General features: G+C 63.6%; 1 protein-coding gene across 2 annotated transcripts; it reads right to left on the bottom strand.

The window, feature by feature from the left end:
* Positions 1-1438: 1438 nt before the first annotated feature.
* On the bottom strand, positions 1439-10065 carry PRPH (peripherin). Of its 2 annotated transcripts, XM_073318708.2 has the most exons (9): positions 9464-10065; positions 7210-7270; positions 6328-6423; positions 5779-5940; positions 5423-5548; positions 4926-5146; positions 4648-4697; positions 4201-4280; positions 1439-3640 (listed from the first exon to the last, which is right to left on the bottom strand). In XM_073318708.2, the coding sequence occupies exons 1-9, from the start codon at positions 9955-9957 to the stop codon at positions 3593-3595; spliced, it is 1338 nt and encodes a 445-aa protein (XP_073174809.1). In that variant the 5' UTR covers positions 9958-10065; the 3' UTR covers positions 1439-3592. The 2 variants fall into 2 exon arrangements, with proteins under 2 accessions (XP_073174809.1, XP_073174808.1); XM_073318707.2 differs by lacking the exon at positions 1439-3640 and having other exon boundaries at positions 3788-4280.
* Positions 10066-15711: the final 5646 nt, after the last annotated feature.

Genomic DNA, 15711 nt, shown 5'->3' with positions numbered 1-15711 from the left:
CGGCTCCAGGTCACGCCAAGGGCCCACAGGGGTCAGGGCCCGGCTCCTGGTCACTGCGCGGCTCCTGGTCACGCCAAGGGCCCACAGGGGTCAGGGCCCGGCTCCAGGTCACGCCAAGGGCCCACAGGGGTCAGGGCCCGGCTCCTGGTCACTGCGCGGCTCCTGGTCACGCCAAGGGCCCACAGGGGTCAGGGCCCGGCTCCAGGTCACGCCAAGGGCCCACAGGGGTCAGGGCCCGGCTCCTGGTCACTGCCCGGCTCCAGGTCACGCCAAGGGCCCACAGGGGTCAGGGCCCGGCTCCTGGTCACGCCAAGGGCCCACAGGGGTCAGGGCCCGGCTCCTGGTCACGCCAAGGGCCCACAGGGGTCAGGGCCCGGCTCCTGGTCACTGCGCGGCTCCTGGTCACGCCAAGGGCCCACAGGGGTCAGGGCCCGGCTCCTGGTCACGCCAAGGGCCCACAGGGGTCAGGGCCCGGCTCCTGGTCACGCCAAGGGCCCACAGGGGTCAGGGCCCGGCTCCTGGTCACGCCAAGGGCCCACAGGGGTCAGGGCCCGGCTCCTGGTCACGCCAAGGGCCCACAGGGGTCAGGGCCCGGCTCCAGGTCACGCCAAGGGCCCACAGGGGCCACGGCCCCGGCTCCAGGTCACGCCAAGGGCCCACAGGGGTCAGGGCCCGGCTCCTGGTCACATTGCAGCATCATGCCAGGGGGCCAGGCCCTGGCACTGGGCCAGGCCCTGGCACTGGGCCATGCCAGACACTCCCCATGGTTGTCAGTCACTGGCTGGTGCCCATCCTGCTGTGAGGTCGCCCCTCAGCTAGCTCCACCAGGTCAGACGGCAGCGTCATACCATGGTGCGAGGTCTTGGCAACCAGGCACAGCTTGACACAGCCCCACGGACAGCCCTGTGGCACTGCTGTGCCCACAGATCACCCCTGTGCGCCTGGATCTCACTGTGCAGCATGGCCACAGCTTACTCCGCGGTCCGCCTGGATTCCTACACGACATCCCCTCCCTGGAAGCGGGGAGCTGGCCAGGGCCGAGAGCTGCAGTGGAAGGGGTGAAGAGGCACTACTGCCTGTAGGGCCCTCCTCTGAATCTAACCTCTCGCCACCCCCCCAGCAGACACAGCATGGGCGAGCTCCCCCTCACCCATCGCCACCACCACACCTCATGCTGCCCTAAAGGGACAGGCAGGGAGCTTGGCCCCCCCCACAGTGGCTGCCAACCCAGGAGGTCTGCTAGGTCCAAGTGGGGTGAGGTTATTTTGGGATGGCACCACTTGCCCACTAGGCCTAAGAGCTGACAACTCACCTCAGACAGGGGCCCTTTGGTGGGCACTGCCTGAAGGGGTCAAACCTGAGGCCTCTCCCCCCTGCCCCTGGGTGGAGATACCAGACACTGGGACAAGGAGGCACAGACGAGAGGCAGACGCAGAGATTCCTTGTGATGATCTTTAGTGGCCAGTAAAGCAAGACAGGGCACGTTCAACACCAAGGCCGAGCGCTGGGCAACCCTCGTCGTCCAGGCAGATCAGGGAGCACCAAAGCAACTAGCCTGCACCTACTCAGAGTCTCCAGCGTGTCTCGTTCTGGCAGGGTGAGGGGTCCCTACCCCAGCCCCCTGGTTAAAGGCAGAGCTAGGGCAAGGGAGGTGGATCCGAGTCAGGCACGGCCTGTGCCCAGAGCACAGACATGCGGGGAGGGCCGTGGGGTAAAGCATTTTGGGACTGTATATTTAGCAGCCGTCAGGCTCAGGAAGGTGCTGTGGGACTCACTCGTGGGAGCAGAATGGGAAAAGCACAGCAGGAGGTAGCGGGCTCAGGAATCGCTACTGAGATGGAAGAGCAGCACATTTCAGCAGCAGGAAACCTCGTTCCATGCATCTGTTCAAGTATTAGAGCGAGGGCCGAAAATCGGGAGAAGAAACTCTCCCGTAGCAGGACCTGAGAACTAAGAACGTGTCTAAAATCCCAGAGAGGCACGAGGGCTATCAGGCAGACAGGGATCCGTTCAAAAGGAGAACGGAGACTCAGTACCACAGCAGGGCTCCTTGGGGAAGGAATCACAATTGGGGACTGCACTGGACCTTCAGTAGTGCCGGTTGTGGCCCAGGATACTAAAGACACAAGGTGGATGAGCTAATCTGTTTTCTTGGACCAACTGCTGTTGTCTCTTTCACCCAGAGAAGCTGGTCCCGTAACGGGCATTAGCTCACCCACCTGGTCTCACTCGGCACGGTTGTGGAGCAGCGTGTGGCAGTTATCCCTTTCAGCGCTGGGATTTGGGGTCAAAGCAGAAATCAGAGCCAGGAGCCGGCAGCAGGCATCAATCAGTACTGGGTGGTGAACATGGCCTTAGCCCTGGGAAAGGGATCATGCCCAGCTGCTCCTCAGCAGCACAAAGGAGAGTCGACTCAGAGATTCAGCAGCAATGAGAAGAGTCAGTAGTGGGACGAGGAACTGCGTCAACATCAGCCATTTGTATTGGGACTTTACCTGGGGAGCAGGAGTCCAGGCTGAGCGCTCTGGGGCTAGAAATCCAGCCGTGGTGAGTAGTCCCTGCCATTGGTTTCTTCTGTCCTAAAACGCAGTTTCTGGACTGATCAGGGTCAGAATTTGGGGCCTGGCCGCACTCTGCCCTGGGAACGGGCACCGTGTCAGACAGCAGTAGCAGCCGTAAGAATTGCAATCAGACATTGGGATCACACTCGCAAACGGAGGCTCTGGTACAGCACTGACCCTAGTGCTCTGTTAGCAGGAACCCTGTCAGCACTGGGAAGAGCTGGCGGGAGGCACCACCCCTCCACAGTCCAGGGTCGAGAGCGGAACCAGGACAACGCCTCTCTGGCATCAGCTTCAGCATCACGCCTCTTTGGTACCAAACTTGGTCAGGGCCTCTGCCTCGGGAGCGGGAATCGTGGTGGGATGGAGCAGCAGGCCCGGATCTGGGGACTGGTCTCAGCAGTCGCTCCAGGGACTGGGTAGTGGTCTTGAGGTTTGTATGGGCAGAGCCCAGGCAGTGGCCAGAGGGGGAGCTGCTGAGGGTGACCAGATGTCCCGATTTTATAGGGACAGTCCCAATTTGGGGGCTCTCTCTTATATAGGCTCCTATTACCCCCCACCCCCGTCCCGATTTTTTTACACTTGCTGTCAGGTCACCCTAATCCTGCTCTACCCCCTCAGAAGGGCTAGTCTGGGAAGGTCAGTTACCTCCCCAAAGCAGAGCTGGAGCAGAAAAGCAGCCAGGTCAGATCCAAGTGCCCAGGACAGGGGTGGGACAGAGGAAACAGCATGTGGTGAGAGGGGCAAAGGCGTGGGGGATCAGGAGGCAGGGCCCCCAGGCTCCTTTCCCTGCAGGAGCCCCTGCCCCTGGGCTGTGAGGGGGTATTGCTGTGCTCACCCCTCTGGGTGCACTGTGGGGGCAGGCAGGCTGGGAGGATGGGGCAGTGCGGCAGGGCTGTCAGAGGTATCAGTAGTAATAAGGCCAGTGTGGCTGGGAGCAGGTGGGGGGCTGCAGCAGGGGTCTCGCAGTGGCTTCTGCATGTCAGTTTCACGCCATCGCCTTGGTCCAGGGCAGAGGCCTGGTGTCGGGATCACTTGTCCAGCTCGCTTCTCTGCTCCTTCCTCGACTCAGTCACCACCTGCCGTGTGCGGGCAGGGGCAGGATGGAACAGACCGCAGGATTAGACCCCACCCCGCCATCCCCTCAGCCCCAGCGCCTGGCTACGTCCCCCGCCACCAAGGATCCTGGAGCCCTTCCGCCAGGCCCTGCCCCCAAAGCCCCCTGCCCCAGCACTATCCCCAGCAGAGAGGGGGAATCGATTAGCCCAAGAGAGGCAGAGCTAGGAACAGAACCCAGGAGTCCTAGGGATCCCTGCTGTAGCCACTACACCATGCTCCCCAATAGCTTTGTACAGAACCCAGGAGTCCTGGGTCCCATCCCCTGCTCCAATCACTAGCTCACTCCACCCTCAGCTGGTCATAGAACCCAGGAGTCCTGCCTCCCTGCTCTAACCACTAGACACTGCTACTTCTCCTTGCATGTGCTGGGATTTGAATGACAGCTGAACCCCCAGGGAACCTCTGCCCTGACCTCATCCCCTAACACCCTGATACCCTCGGCTTGGCACATTGCATCCTGACAGCTCCCCATCCTCCTCTCCTGACCGGGGCTTCCCCGCACTGAGGGGTGGAGACTCACCTCTCCATTCCGGGTCTCAATGGTTTTGATCAGAACCATTTTCCTGGTATGGCTCTCCATGGTCTGCTCCGGCTCGGGCACTGGGCAGGGGGGTGCAGGGCGGCCATGAGAGAGGAAGGGGCTGCAGCCACTGAACCCACTCCCCCAGAGTGAGGCCTCCAAGTCCTGGGCTGGGTGTGCACCAGGACAGCAGACTCTGGCCACGACTGGGGAAGATCCCGCAACGGGCAGGTGCTGCCCCTAATGATACTGCTCAGCGACAGAGTTGTTTCCCAGGTTCCCCAGCGAGAGCAGCTGGATGCAGCTGACCCCACACAATTGGCAGAGGCCAGTGACACCCCAGACACCTGGGGAAGGATGCAGGGAGCCCCCAAAACACTGGCTGGGGAGGGGCAGAGATTCCTGGGGGAGGCAGGGACAGACACCCCCACGTGGCTGCTCACTTACCCGAAGTTTTCATGCTGAGGGAGGCCAGTGAGTGGATGGGGATCGTGATCCTGAGGGAGGGGTCAAAGAGCGCAATGAGTGGCAGAAGGCCCCTGCTTATCCTTCACCCCACCCGGCCCCCTTGGAGACGAAGGGGAACAGGAGAGCGTGGACAGCAGCCCCCTCCCTTGCAATACCCCACCCCTTGCGACAGAGGCACCCTCCTGGCATCCGGAGAGCCGTGCCGCCCCCCTCTCCCCGTGGCACTTGCCAGCCGGGCTATCCAGTGCCACGCCCACCTGTTCTCCTCGCCCTCCAGCAGCTTGCGGTAGGTGGCGATCTCGATGTCCAGCGCCATCTTGACATTGAGCAGGTCCTGGTACTCGCGCAGGTGCCGTGCCATCTCCTCCTTCAGGTGCTGGATCTCCTGCTCCAGCCGCCCCACCGTGTCCTGGTAACTGCCGACCTCCGCCCCATACTGGTCCTCCAGCTGCTGCATCTGGCGCAGCAGCGCCTCGTTCTGGCCACGGGCGGGAGGGCAGGCGTCGGACTCCTGGTCCAAAGGGGTCCGGTCTCTCCCCGCTCCCTCTACATCCCATCCGGAGGCAGCTGCTCCCCACCATTTGGGGCGGGGCGGGGGGGAGCTGTGCAGCAGAAAGCAAGCTGGACTGTGATTCCCAGTTCAAACACAGGGGATACAACCAGCTGCTGCAGGGAGCTCCACCAGGAGGCGCTCTTCCCTCAGAGCAGTGCTATGGGGCACTGGGGTCCCCCCACCCCTCCAAACAGTACTCACGGTTCCCTTCAGCCCGTCCACCTCGCAGGTCAGGCTCTGGATCTGCCTCCGGGACTCGTTCATCTCCTGCTTGGCCTGGCGCAGCGCCTCGTGGTTCCGGTTGGCTGCGTCCGACAGGTCGGCAAACTGAGAGGGAGGGAGGGAGTGTCGGGGAGGGGGTCTTAGGACCCCCCAAAATGCCACCCCAGCGAGGTGCAGGGGGAGCTTGCTGCAGGTGAGGTTGTTCCCCCCGCAGCAGGAGCAGCCGTGCCCCACATGTCCGCCCCCTCCGCCCCCGGCTCCCCCTGCGGGCACGGGCAGGCACAGAGAGCATATGGGGCACCTTCGCCCCGGGGGGCCACGACTGGGGCCAGTACCTTGGACTTGTACCACTCCTCGGCCTCCTGCAGGTTCTTCACCGCGATGCTCTCATACTGGGTGCGGATGTCGCGCAGCGCGGCCGTCAGGTCTGGCTTGACCGGCTCCATCTCCACCTGCACCTGCTGGCTGTGAACGCTCACCTGCATGTCACGCAGCTCCTGCACACGCCAGCCACACGCACAGACACGCCAGCCACACGCACAGACACGCCAGCCACACGCACAGGGACAAGAGAGACCATGAGACGCCCTGAAATCTGACGCATGTGGGGCCCCAGCTGCACCCAGAAGTTTGTGAGCCTAGTACTGGGGTCCCATCTGTGCCACCGCCACCCCCCCCCGCCCTTCACCCAGGTGCGCGGCAGCCTGGCGCAGGGTGGGGCTGTACTGCAGTTCTGCTCTTCACCACGAGATGGCGGAAAGGTACCTTGGCCACTGGCAAGCCCAGGGAACAGCTGGCTACTGCTGAGTCCCCCCCCCCCATCCCCTCCCACTCCCACACCTCCCTCCTTTGCCTCCCCTCTGTGCCCCCCACCTTCCCCCTACCTCCTCGTGCAGCTTCTTCAGGAACTCTATCTCGTCCATCAGCGACTCGATCTTGCGTTCCAGCTCCAGACGGGAGAGGGTGGCGTCGTCCACATCCTGTGGAGGGGGAGGCAGGGGGCCGAGTGCCAGGGACAGGCCCACCGTGGGGTGGGGGGGGGGTCGCTGAGGGCAGTCCGGCCCACAGGTCCCCGCCCTCTCCCTGCACGGAGGGCATTTTTTGGAGGTGGCGGGGAGGGGGACTATGTGTGTGTACACGCGCCCATATGGGGGTGTTTTTGCACATGTATTCCTGTACGCAAGTGCCTGTGTGACCGCTCGTGGGCCGTACGCGTCTCCCCCAATGCAGGTGTGTACGTGGAGGCGCACAGGCCTGGGTGTGGGCGCGGAGCATGTGGACACCATCGCATGGGTGATGTTCCTGGGTGCACGCGCCCACAGGGCTTCACGACTTGTGGTGCGTGCATTGCACTGGGGCAGGTGTAGATCCAGTCACAACCCTCCACCCCATGCCTACAGTCCGTGGCAGCTCAGGGCTGCTAAGAGCAAGGCCAGGGCAGAGCTGGGCTCTGGATCACACGGATTTGCACACGCGGCCTGGACAGGGGGACGCCCGGCTCTCGGCTCCACGTGTCCCCTCAGTGCACGGGGCTGGCACGGTGTCATGTGAATGACAGCGAGAGCCCATCGATTCCAGGGCTTGCTGCATGGGAGCGTGTGAGCAGACACATGGGAACGTGCAGAAGTGTATGTGATCAGGTGCACAAGCACGTGAACAAGAGTGCAGGCACAAGTATGAGTGTGTGCAAGTGTGCATACAAGGGGGGGCAGGTGAACAGACTCCAGAGCCCCTCAGCCCACCCTCCCTCCCCAACACACACTCACCTTCCGGAACAGCACCAGGTTGTTCTCTGCATCCTCACGCCTGTGGATCTCCTCCTCCAGCCTGGGGGAGGGGGCACAGCAAGAGGGTCAGAGGCAGGCAGGACACACCCACACACTGCTCCCTCCAGCCCCTGCCACGCCCACCCCCTCATGCCAGCACCCCCCATGCGCACGCTCCCTGAACACCCCGTGAGCCTCCCCCCACCACGTCCTCCCTCCCGGGATGCTACCTGCCCCTCACCCCTCGGGACTAACACTGCCAGCGATCAGAGGGGCCTCTCTGCCCCCACCGCTTCCTGGGATGGCTGAATTCAGTCCCCTGAAGTGCCCCAGCTCGGAGCCCCACCTGAGCAGAGCAGGGGGAGTGGGGCTCCGCATTGGTCCACCCCCACCCCCCCAAACCAGGGGTACGGGCCCTGCGGTATATTGGAGGAGGGTGGGGCAGTGCTGGGGAGGGAATCCTGCACTGTGAACAGCCCCCACCCCATCCTCTCCCCTGGAGGATAAAGACCCCCCCCCCCCATCACAGTGCGGCAGGGGATTTCCCAGCTGCAGAGGGCAGCGGGCGGCAGCTGTGAAGCCCCCCCCACCCCAGCTTCTCCAGCAGGGGGCCAGCAGCCCAGCCCTGCAGTCATCTGCAGGGACCATGTGGGTAGGGGGGATGCCACACCCTGCAGCACCCCCCCACCCATGGGCCCAGAGGGGCAGCAGGGCCCCTCTCCCTCCCCTGCACCCATGGTGCCGTAGTTCCAGATGCAGCAGCTCAGTGCCCCACCCACTGCCGACTCCGCCTTGTGCTTGGGCTTGGGGGACGCTGCTCTGGGGGTGCCCAGACTGCAGACCTCCCCCCGCCCCAGGGACTGCTGGGATATCCCCTCCCCCAAGGCAGACAGGGTCCCCTCCAGGCCATAGGCCCACACTATAAGGGAGGGGCCAGTCCCACCCAGGGGGGTTGGAACAATTTTTTTTGGGGGGGGAGGAGGGGCTGAGAGCCATTGAACTGAACTGTGAAGCCTGTATACAATGGAAACCACTTCAAGCCTGGGGGTGCAGCAGCCCCGCTATTTCCAGCACCTATGGCCCCACCCATCCCTGCCTCAGTTGCCCTCTAATCCTCCCAGCCCCTCCCTTCCCCCCAACCCCTCCTGCCCACCCACCACCCTTCCCCATTTCCCTTCTCCAGCCCCAGCTCTACCCCCAAACCTCACCCTGTGCCCCCCACAGCCCACTGGCCCTCAGAGCTGCTCTGCCTGCATGGGGGGGGGGGCTGGGCTGCAGCTGGGTGGGGCCCAAAGTCTGCCCTGAACATCGGCCAAACAGAGCCAACGCTGCTGCACTTTCCACCCCACCCCGTGTGCCCCATGGCCCCTTCCCTGCACCCTCAAGCAATCCCCATGCCCCACACAACCTGTTTGTACCTCATCCCCCACATCCCCCCCAGCCTCACCCCCTCCACCCCAAACTATGCCCCCCTTTCCACTGCAGCCCTTCACCCCCCTGCACCCCTTTCTCATCAGCCAGCCAGCGAGCTCCCCCACCCTGGAAGAGTACAGGGGGAGGAGCTCAGCAGAAACCCCACCCTACACCCCATTACCCACTGCACTCAGCGCCCGGCACCCCCATCCCCTCCCCCCTCTGCTGACACAGCCCCCTAGATCCCTGCACCCCATTCACCTGTAACCCTTCCTCCATCACCCCCCTCCCCATCCAGCCCCCTCCACCTCTTCTCTCCCATCTTCCTGTGCCCCATTCCCACCGACCCCTACAGCCTTCCCCTGTGCCCCCTTCCCATAACCCACCCCCAACTCCCCTGCCCCTCCCTACAGACCCTCCCCCGCCCCCACTCCCCCATAACCCACCCCCCACTCCCCTGCCCATCCCTACAGCCCTTCCCCTGCACCCCCCCATAACCCACCCCCCACTCCCTTGCACGCCCTCGTCATAACCCACTCCCCTGCGCTGCTGCCCATCCCTACCCCTCTCCCCTGCGCCCCCTCCCCATAACCCACCCCCCACTCCCCTCCCCATCCCTACTGCCCTTCCCCTGCACCCCCCATAACCCACCCCCCACTCCCCTCCCCATCCCTACCGCCCCTCCCCCGCGCCCCCTCCCCATAACCCACCCCCCACTCCCCTCCCCATCCCTACCGCCCTTCCCCTGCACCCCCCCACTCCCCTCCCCATCCCTACCGCCCCTCCCCATAACCCACCCCCCACTCCCCCGCGCCCCCTCCCCGCACTCCGGCCCCCTCACCTCTGCTTGAGCGCGGCCAGGTCCTCGGCCAGGTTGTCCCGCTCCACCTGAGCGCGGTCCCGCTCCTGGCCCAGCTGCTCCAGCTGGCGCCGCAGGTCGCGCAGCTCGCCCTGGCACAGGTCGGCGGCGCGCGCGGGCTCGCGGGCCTGCGCCTGGCCCAGCTGGGCGCGCAGCGCCGCGTTGTGCGCCTCCAGGGCGCGCACCCTCTCGATGAAGCTGGCGAAGCGGTCGTTGAGCTCCTGCAGCGCCGCCTTCTCGCTGCCGCGCGTGGCCAGGAACTCGCGGTTCAGCGCCTCGGCCAGCGCCCAGTCCAGCCGCGCGGCGCCCGGGGCCAGGCGGGCCGGCTGCGCGGCGCGCAACGAGCCGCGCGCCCACTGCGCGGAGCGCGCAGGGCCCGGCGCGCCCAGCAGGCGCGCGGCGGAGGAGCCCGAGCCCGGCGAGAGCAGCGGCGGCGGCCCGAAGACGCGGCGGTACGAGGTGGCCCGGGCGCTCATGGCTGCTGCGCGGCGGCCCCGATCCGGATCCTGGCCCGGCCTCGCGGCTGGCGATGGAAAGAGCCGCCGGCTCCGGGCTGCTGCTTTATAGCGCGGGGGGGGGGGTAGGCTCCGCCCCCCCCCGGCCGCCGGCCAGAGCCCCGGGAGCCCAGCCCCCCCCCCCCCGAGTCCCCCCTCCCAGGACACGGTGGGTGGGGGGGTGTCAGCTATTGGATCCCGGGGCGGAGAAGTGGGGCTGGCGGAGGAGCTGGGTGAGTTTTGCTGCGGGGCGCAGGGACCTCCCAGAGGGGCTGGCTACCCCCCTTCCCCCTCTAACCACCGCGCCCCACGGACCTGCACATAGAACCCAGGAGTCCTGGCACCCACCATCCCCCCCCTCCCTAACCACCGCGCCCCACTGCCCCACGGACCTGCACATAGAACCCAGGAGTCCTGGCACCCACCATCCCCCCTCTGACCACCGCGCCCCACTGCCCCACGGACCTGCACATAGAACCCAGGAGTCCTGGTACCCACCATCCCCCCTCTGACCACCGCGCCCCACGGACCTGCACACAGAACCCAGGAGTCCTGGCACCCACCATCCCCCCCCCAACCACCGCGCCCCACTGCCCCACGGACCTGCACATAGAACCCAGGAGTCCTGGCACCCACCATCCCCCCTCTAACCACCGCGCCCCACTGCCCCACGGACCTGCACATAGAACCCAGGAGTCCTGGCACCCACCACCCCCCCTCTGACCACCGCGCCCCACTGCCCCACGGACCTGCACATAGAACCCAGGAGTCCTGGCACCCACCATCCCCCCCCTCCCTAACCACCGTGCCCCACTGCCCCACGGACCTGCACATAGAACCCAGGAGTCCTGGCACCCACCATCCCCCCCCTCCCTAACCACCGTGCCCCACTTCCCTCCCAGAGCTGGCAACAGAAGCCAGGGCTCTTAGCACCCCCCGCCCCCAGCCACTAGACCCCGCTCCACTTCCAGAGCGAGCGGGGGGGGGGGGGAGAGAACCCAGCGGTCCTGCCCCCCTCTCCCCAGCTACAGCAGAGAGCAGCCCGGCATCAGTGGTGTTTAAACTCCCTGCATGACTGGCAGGGTGTTGGCTCCTTCCCCTGGGGGTGGGTCCGTGTCCAGGAGCCAGGCTGGGGGGTCTCATGCTGGGGTCACACACACAGGGCCAGAGCTGGCTGAGGACAGCACAACGTGGATGGAGCCTGGGGGTGCCCTGGGGGGCTTTGGTGAACGGGAACCCCCCCCCGGGTCAGGACTTCAGTGCTGTTACTGCCTTGCCCAGCCCAGCCAGACGCCTCCCCAGCGGCAGGGGCAGCTGGGTGGGTCCAGTCCCCGCAGAGCTGGGCTCACGCCTCCAGCTCGCTTGCACACGCATCCCCCCACCTCCGCCCTCTCTGTTTGTGAGCCCCCCTGCAGCTGCCGCCGCAGCCCCCGGTGGGTCTCCTCCCGTGGGGCGGGGCAGGGGGGGCTGTTGTTTGGGGAGCAGGCGGCCCTGCCCCAGACAAGATACAGCCTGGCGCTGCCAACCTGCCCTGCCTCAGCCAGCCGTCTCCGTCTGAGCCAGGCCCATCGCTGACAGCCAGACCCTCTCACATGCCAGGGAGCCGGGGGGGCTGGGCAGGGATCTGCCCCCCCTTCCGCACCCAACCAGAGGGCACTGGGCAGAGCCACGCCCTGCAGCCCCAGAGCAGGACATGGCGTCTCTCACCTGTACTGTGACCCCTGGAGGGGGCGCAGCTCCAGCTCTCAGATGCTTGTGTCCGGGGGGCTGCTGCTGGTCGAACAGCAACCCCCCCACCCCTCCACGCACACAGGCTGCAGAGGGGTTGAGCAGCTCCAGGCCCCGTTCCGGATACAGCGGGACTCTTCCCTCTCCAGCCATGCAGTGCCTCCAGGATCAAGCAAAGCGGGGAGCTGAAGCTGTGGTGACCCTCCAACCCCCCCCAACTCCGCCTGTGGCCAACGAGTGGGAGTGGAGGCTGCAAACATCCCCCCCCCCGCATGCCATAAACCCCCCGTCAGCTCCCTCTGCTGCACCCCCTCCCATCTGGGGCAGGGGCAGAGCGGGGTGGCTGCGAGGTGCTGGGGAGGTGGATGTGGAGCAGCTGGGCCCGCCTGGCTCCGGGCTGTTGGGGGTAATGCAGCTGGATCCGCCTGATGGATCCTTCCCCTGCAGAGAGCTCCCAGCCCAGCCCACAGAGCCAGCCTGAAACAGCCCTGTCCCCCTACCGCCTCCCGCTACCCACTGGCTCTCCCACCCCCCAGACGCCTCCGGCCTCACCGTTCCACCAGTCAATGACCCACCCAGCCAGCCCCACTGCAGGGCCCAGGCCTCCCCAGACACCCGGCCAGCCCCACTGCAGGGCCCAGGCCTCCCCAGACACCCAGCCAGCCCCACTGCAGGGTGCAGCCTCTGCTCAGCCCTGTGTGGCGGGAGAGGGGACTTTGTCCTTGGCTGGGGCCCATCCACACCTCGCTTGCCTCAAGCTCCTTAGGGGATGAGGTGCAGTCCTGACTGAGGACCAAATTCTGGCCCCACCCCACAAGAGCCAATCAGTGTAGCCTCAAGCTATTAACATTGACATAATGGAGCAGGCCTGGGCAGGGAGCCAGGACTCCTGGGTTCTATTTCCAGCTCTGCCACCAACTACTGTGTGACCTTGGTGATGTCCCTTCCCTCCCATCCTTTGTCTGTCTAGCCTGTGCGTGGCCTGGGGCAGGGACTGTCTCACTCCTTGTCTATGCAGCACCCAGCCCGCCGGGGCTTCGCTCCCTCGTGCAGGCACGGCCGTGCTACGGATAATCACTATGGCCTGGGAACACGGCCCCCCATTATGCCCCCTTTAACCCCGAGCACCAACTCCCAACGTGTGTGTGGGGGGGGGGGGCACAGTCCCATGTGCCCTGAGCAACATCCGGCAGCCCCTAGTCTTGTCACGGACCCTCTCCGCTTCCTGGCCTTCCTTCCCCCCACCCCCTACCTGTCTTGTGCAGGTGACCAAGAAGTCGGTTTTCCCATGGGGCGGGGCCAGCGCTCACCCCCAGTGACTAGTTCTCCTGCATCCCTGATCATGAGCCACAGGGTGGGGGAGGGAAAAGCTTTTCTTGGCCCAGTCCCTGCTGGGGAGGGAGACGAGCTTTGGAGCCGCTCAGCGGGCTGCGCAGACAGATGATACTGGGCTAATGGCCTTTAAATGGCCCCTGAGCGCCCGACTGGTTTCTTCTTGATGAGCATTTCCCTGCCAGGCCATGGTCACTGGGCTGTTTCCCCTCCCCCACGGCTGAAGATTTATGGGGGGGGGGGGCGGTGCAGCAGCTTACGGGAAGCATAAACTGTTTTGTGTCTGTGCCCAGGGACCTCGAGGCCTCGTGAAGAGGAGAGTGAGGGAGACGTCAGCCAGTGGCGTTGGATTTCCAGTCTCAGCAGATCCGGCACTTGGCTGCAGCCCGACCCGCGCAGGGGAAGGGAGGGGCTCCTTGGCGAGGCAGCTGCTGACTTGAACCCCATTTCCGAAGGACAAGGCTCTGCTTTGGAGGTAGCCAGAGAGAGATCTCAGCTCAAAGGGATTCCTGGCAGAACAGAGCTGGGTGGATGGGGCTCTTGGCCCCGTTGGGGTCAATCTGGTGCAATCTCTGGTCTCACCCTGGCTTCATGTCAGGACCAGGGCAGCATCTGGTCCCATTTGTATCTCTCTCCTTCCCTGGGTTATTAATGTCACCTGAGCTGATTAGAAGGAGAACATTTTCCTAAGGGGTTTAGGAGCTAGGGCCAGATTTCTAAAGATCTTTAGGTGTCTAAGGCGCCCATTGGGACTCACAGAACACCTAGGAGAGTTAGGAACCTAACTGCCATCAACTTTCAATGAGACTCAGGCTCCTAAGTGCCTCAGTGACTTTTGAAAAGGGGACTTAGGCACTTTTGGAAATTTCACCCAGCAGGACTTTCCAGCATCGTCCTCGTCTGCACCAAACTTTCCAAAACCAGCCCTTGGCTTGGCTGTGGCATCAGGCTTCACAAGTCCGGCCTCCAAACTTCAGGAGATCAGCTTCAAACCCCTGAGATTTAAAATATCATAAAGGTGCGGCTCTGCTCACTGGCCGCCTGGTTCCTGAGAGTCCTGTCTTCCCCTTTCTCCACCCCACAGATGTGAGGGCTTGCAAGTAGCTTTTATTAAATCATCGTAATGAGGAAAGGAGAGGTTCTCGCAGGAGGCCGTGACCCTGGCAGGTGGGTCTTCAGGAGAAACCTCCAGTATCACAAGTTAAAATCGTGAGAGTTGGTGACGCTGATTTTGAGAGGCTTCAGAGCAGCAGCGTGTTAGTCTGTATCTGCAAAAAGAAAAGGAGTACTTGTGGCACCTTAGAGACTAAGCTCCCTGGGGTGGGGCCTGCTGCTTTGTTCTGTGTTTAGCAGTGCCTGGGGCCATGGGCGGGGGCTGGGGCTTAGGGTTAGACAGCCATACAGCTTGATAACTTGAGATGGCTGGGGCCAGGCGCCTGCAGCCCCATTGATTCTTCCCCGCCCCAGTGCTCAGCACCACTTAAAACCAGCCCCCATTCTGCGGGGAGCTCCTCGAGGGGTGCGCTTGGGCCTGCATGGAGCATCCTTCAGGATCAGCATCCTATTTGGGCACCAAAATATTGATTTAGATGCCCAGCTTCGGCCAGGGATTTCTCTGCCCCAAGGAGCCCGGATTGGTCAGTTTTGTGTTGTGGCTCTGGTCAGTTTCCTCTTCTCCTGCAGGGCTGCTCCCAGCATGGGAGGGGATGTCTTTACCTGCTGGCTGGGACTGGGTAGCTAAGGGTTGAACCCGACGCTCCTGAAAATTGGTCTGTACAAGGGAAAGTTTGTTAAAACTCGATTAAATCGGGCGGGGGGGGGTGGAGGGGGATAGATGGCTAGATAGATAGAGGGGGTGGATGGGGATAGATAGACAGGATGGATGGACGGATGGGGATAGATAGAGGGGGTGGATGGGGATAGATAGACGGGATGGATGGATGGATGGATGGGGATAGATAGAGGGGGTGGATGGATAGAGGGGGTGGATTGGGATGGATGGGGATAGATAGACAGGATGGATGGACGGATGGGGATAGATAGAGGGGGTGGGTGGATAGAGGGGATGGATTGGGATGGATGGGGATAGACGGGATGGATAGACAGACAGTGGATGGGGATGGGTGGATGGATAGAGGGAGTGGATGGGGATAGACAGAGGGGGTGTACAGGAATAGATAGAGGGGGTGTACGGGGATAGATAGAGGGGGTGGATGGGGATAGATAGAGGGGGTGTACAGGAATAGATAGAGGGGGTGGATTGGGATGGATGGGGATAGATGGGATGGATAGATAGACAGTGGATGGGGATGGGTGTACAGGAATAGATAGAGGGGGTGTACAGGAATAGATAGAGGGGGTGGATGGATAGAGGGGGTGGATTGGGATGGATGGGGATAGATGGGATGGATAGATAGACAGTGGATGGGGATGGGTGGATGGGGATAGACAGAGGGGGTGTACAGGAATAGATAGAGGGGGTGGATGGGGATAGATAGAGGGGGTGTACAGGAATAGATAGAGGGGGTGGATGGATAGAGGGGGTGGATTGGGATGGATGGGGATAGATGGGATGGATAGATAGACAGTGGATGGGGATGGGTGGATGGGGATAGACAGAGGGGGTGTACAGGAATAGATAGAGGGGGTGGATGGGGATAGATAGAGGGGGTGTAC

Source organism: Lepidochelys kempii, chromosome 20 (assembly GCF_965140285.1).
Source record: "Lepidochelys kempii isolate rLepKem1 chromosome 20, rLepKem1.hap1, whole genome shotgun sequence".
In the NCBI taxonomy this organism is placed as follows: domain Eukaryota; kingdom Metazoa; phylum Chordata; order Testudines; family Cheloniidae; genus Lepidochelys; species Lepidochelys kempii.
Note: the sequence above shows the minus strand (reverse complement) of the source record. Positions and strands in the feature narration are given on the sequence as shown.

Coding starts and splice junctions, on each gene's coding strand:
- PRPH (XM_073318707.2), bottom strand. CDS start 9,957: ATGAGCGCCCGGGCCACCTCGTACCGCCGCGTCTTCGGGCCGCCGCCG. Junction 5,941..6,327: donor TGAAGAAGCTGCACGAGGAG/GTAGGGGGAAGG, acceptor TGGCGTGTGCAG/GAGCTGCGTGACATGCAGGT. Junction 4,281..4,647: donor CCTCAGCATGAAAACTTCGG/GTAAGTGAGCAG, acceptor CCCCCTGCCCAG/TGCCCGAGCCGGAGCAGACC.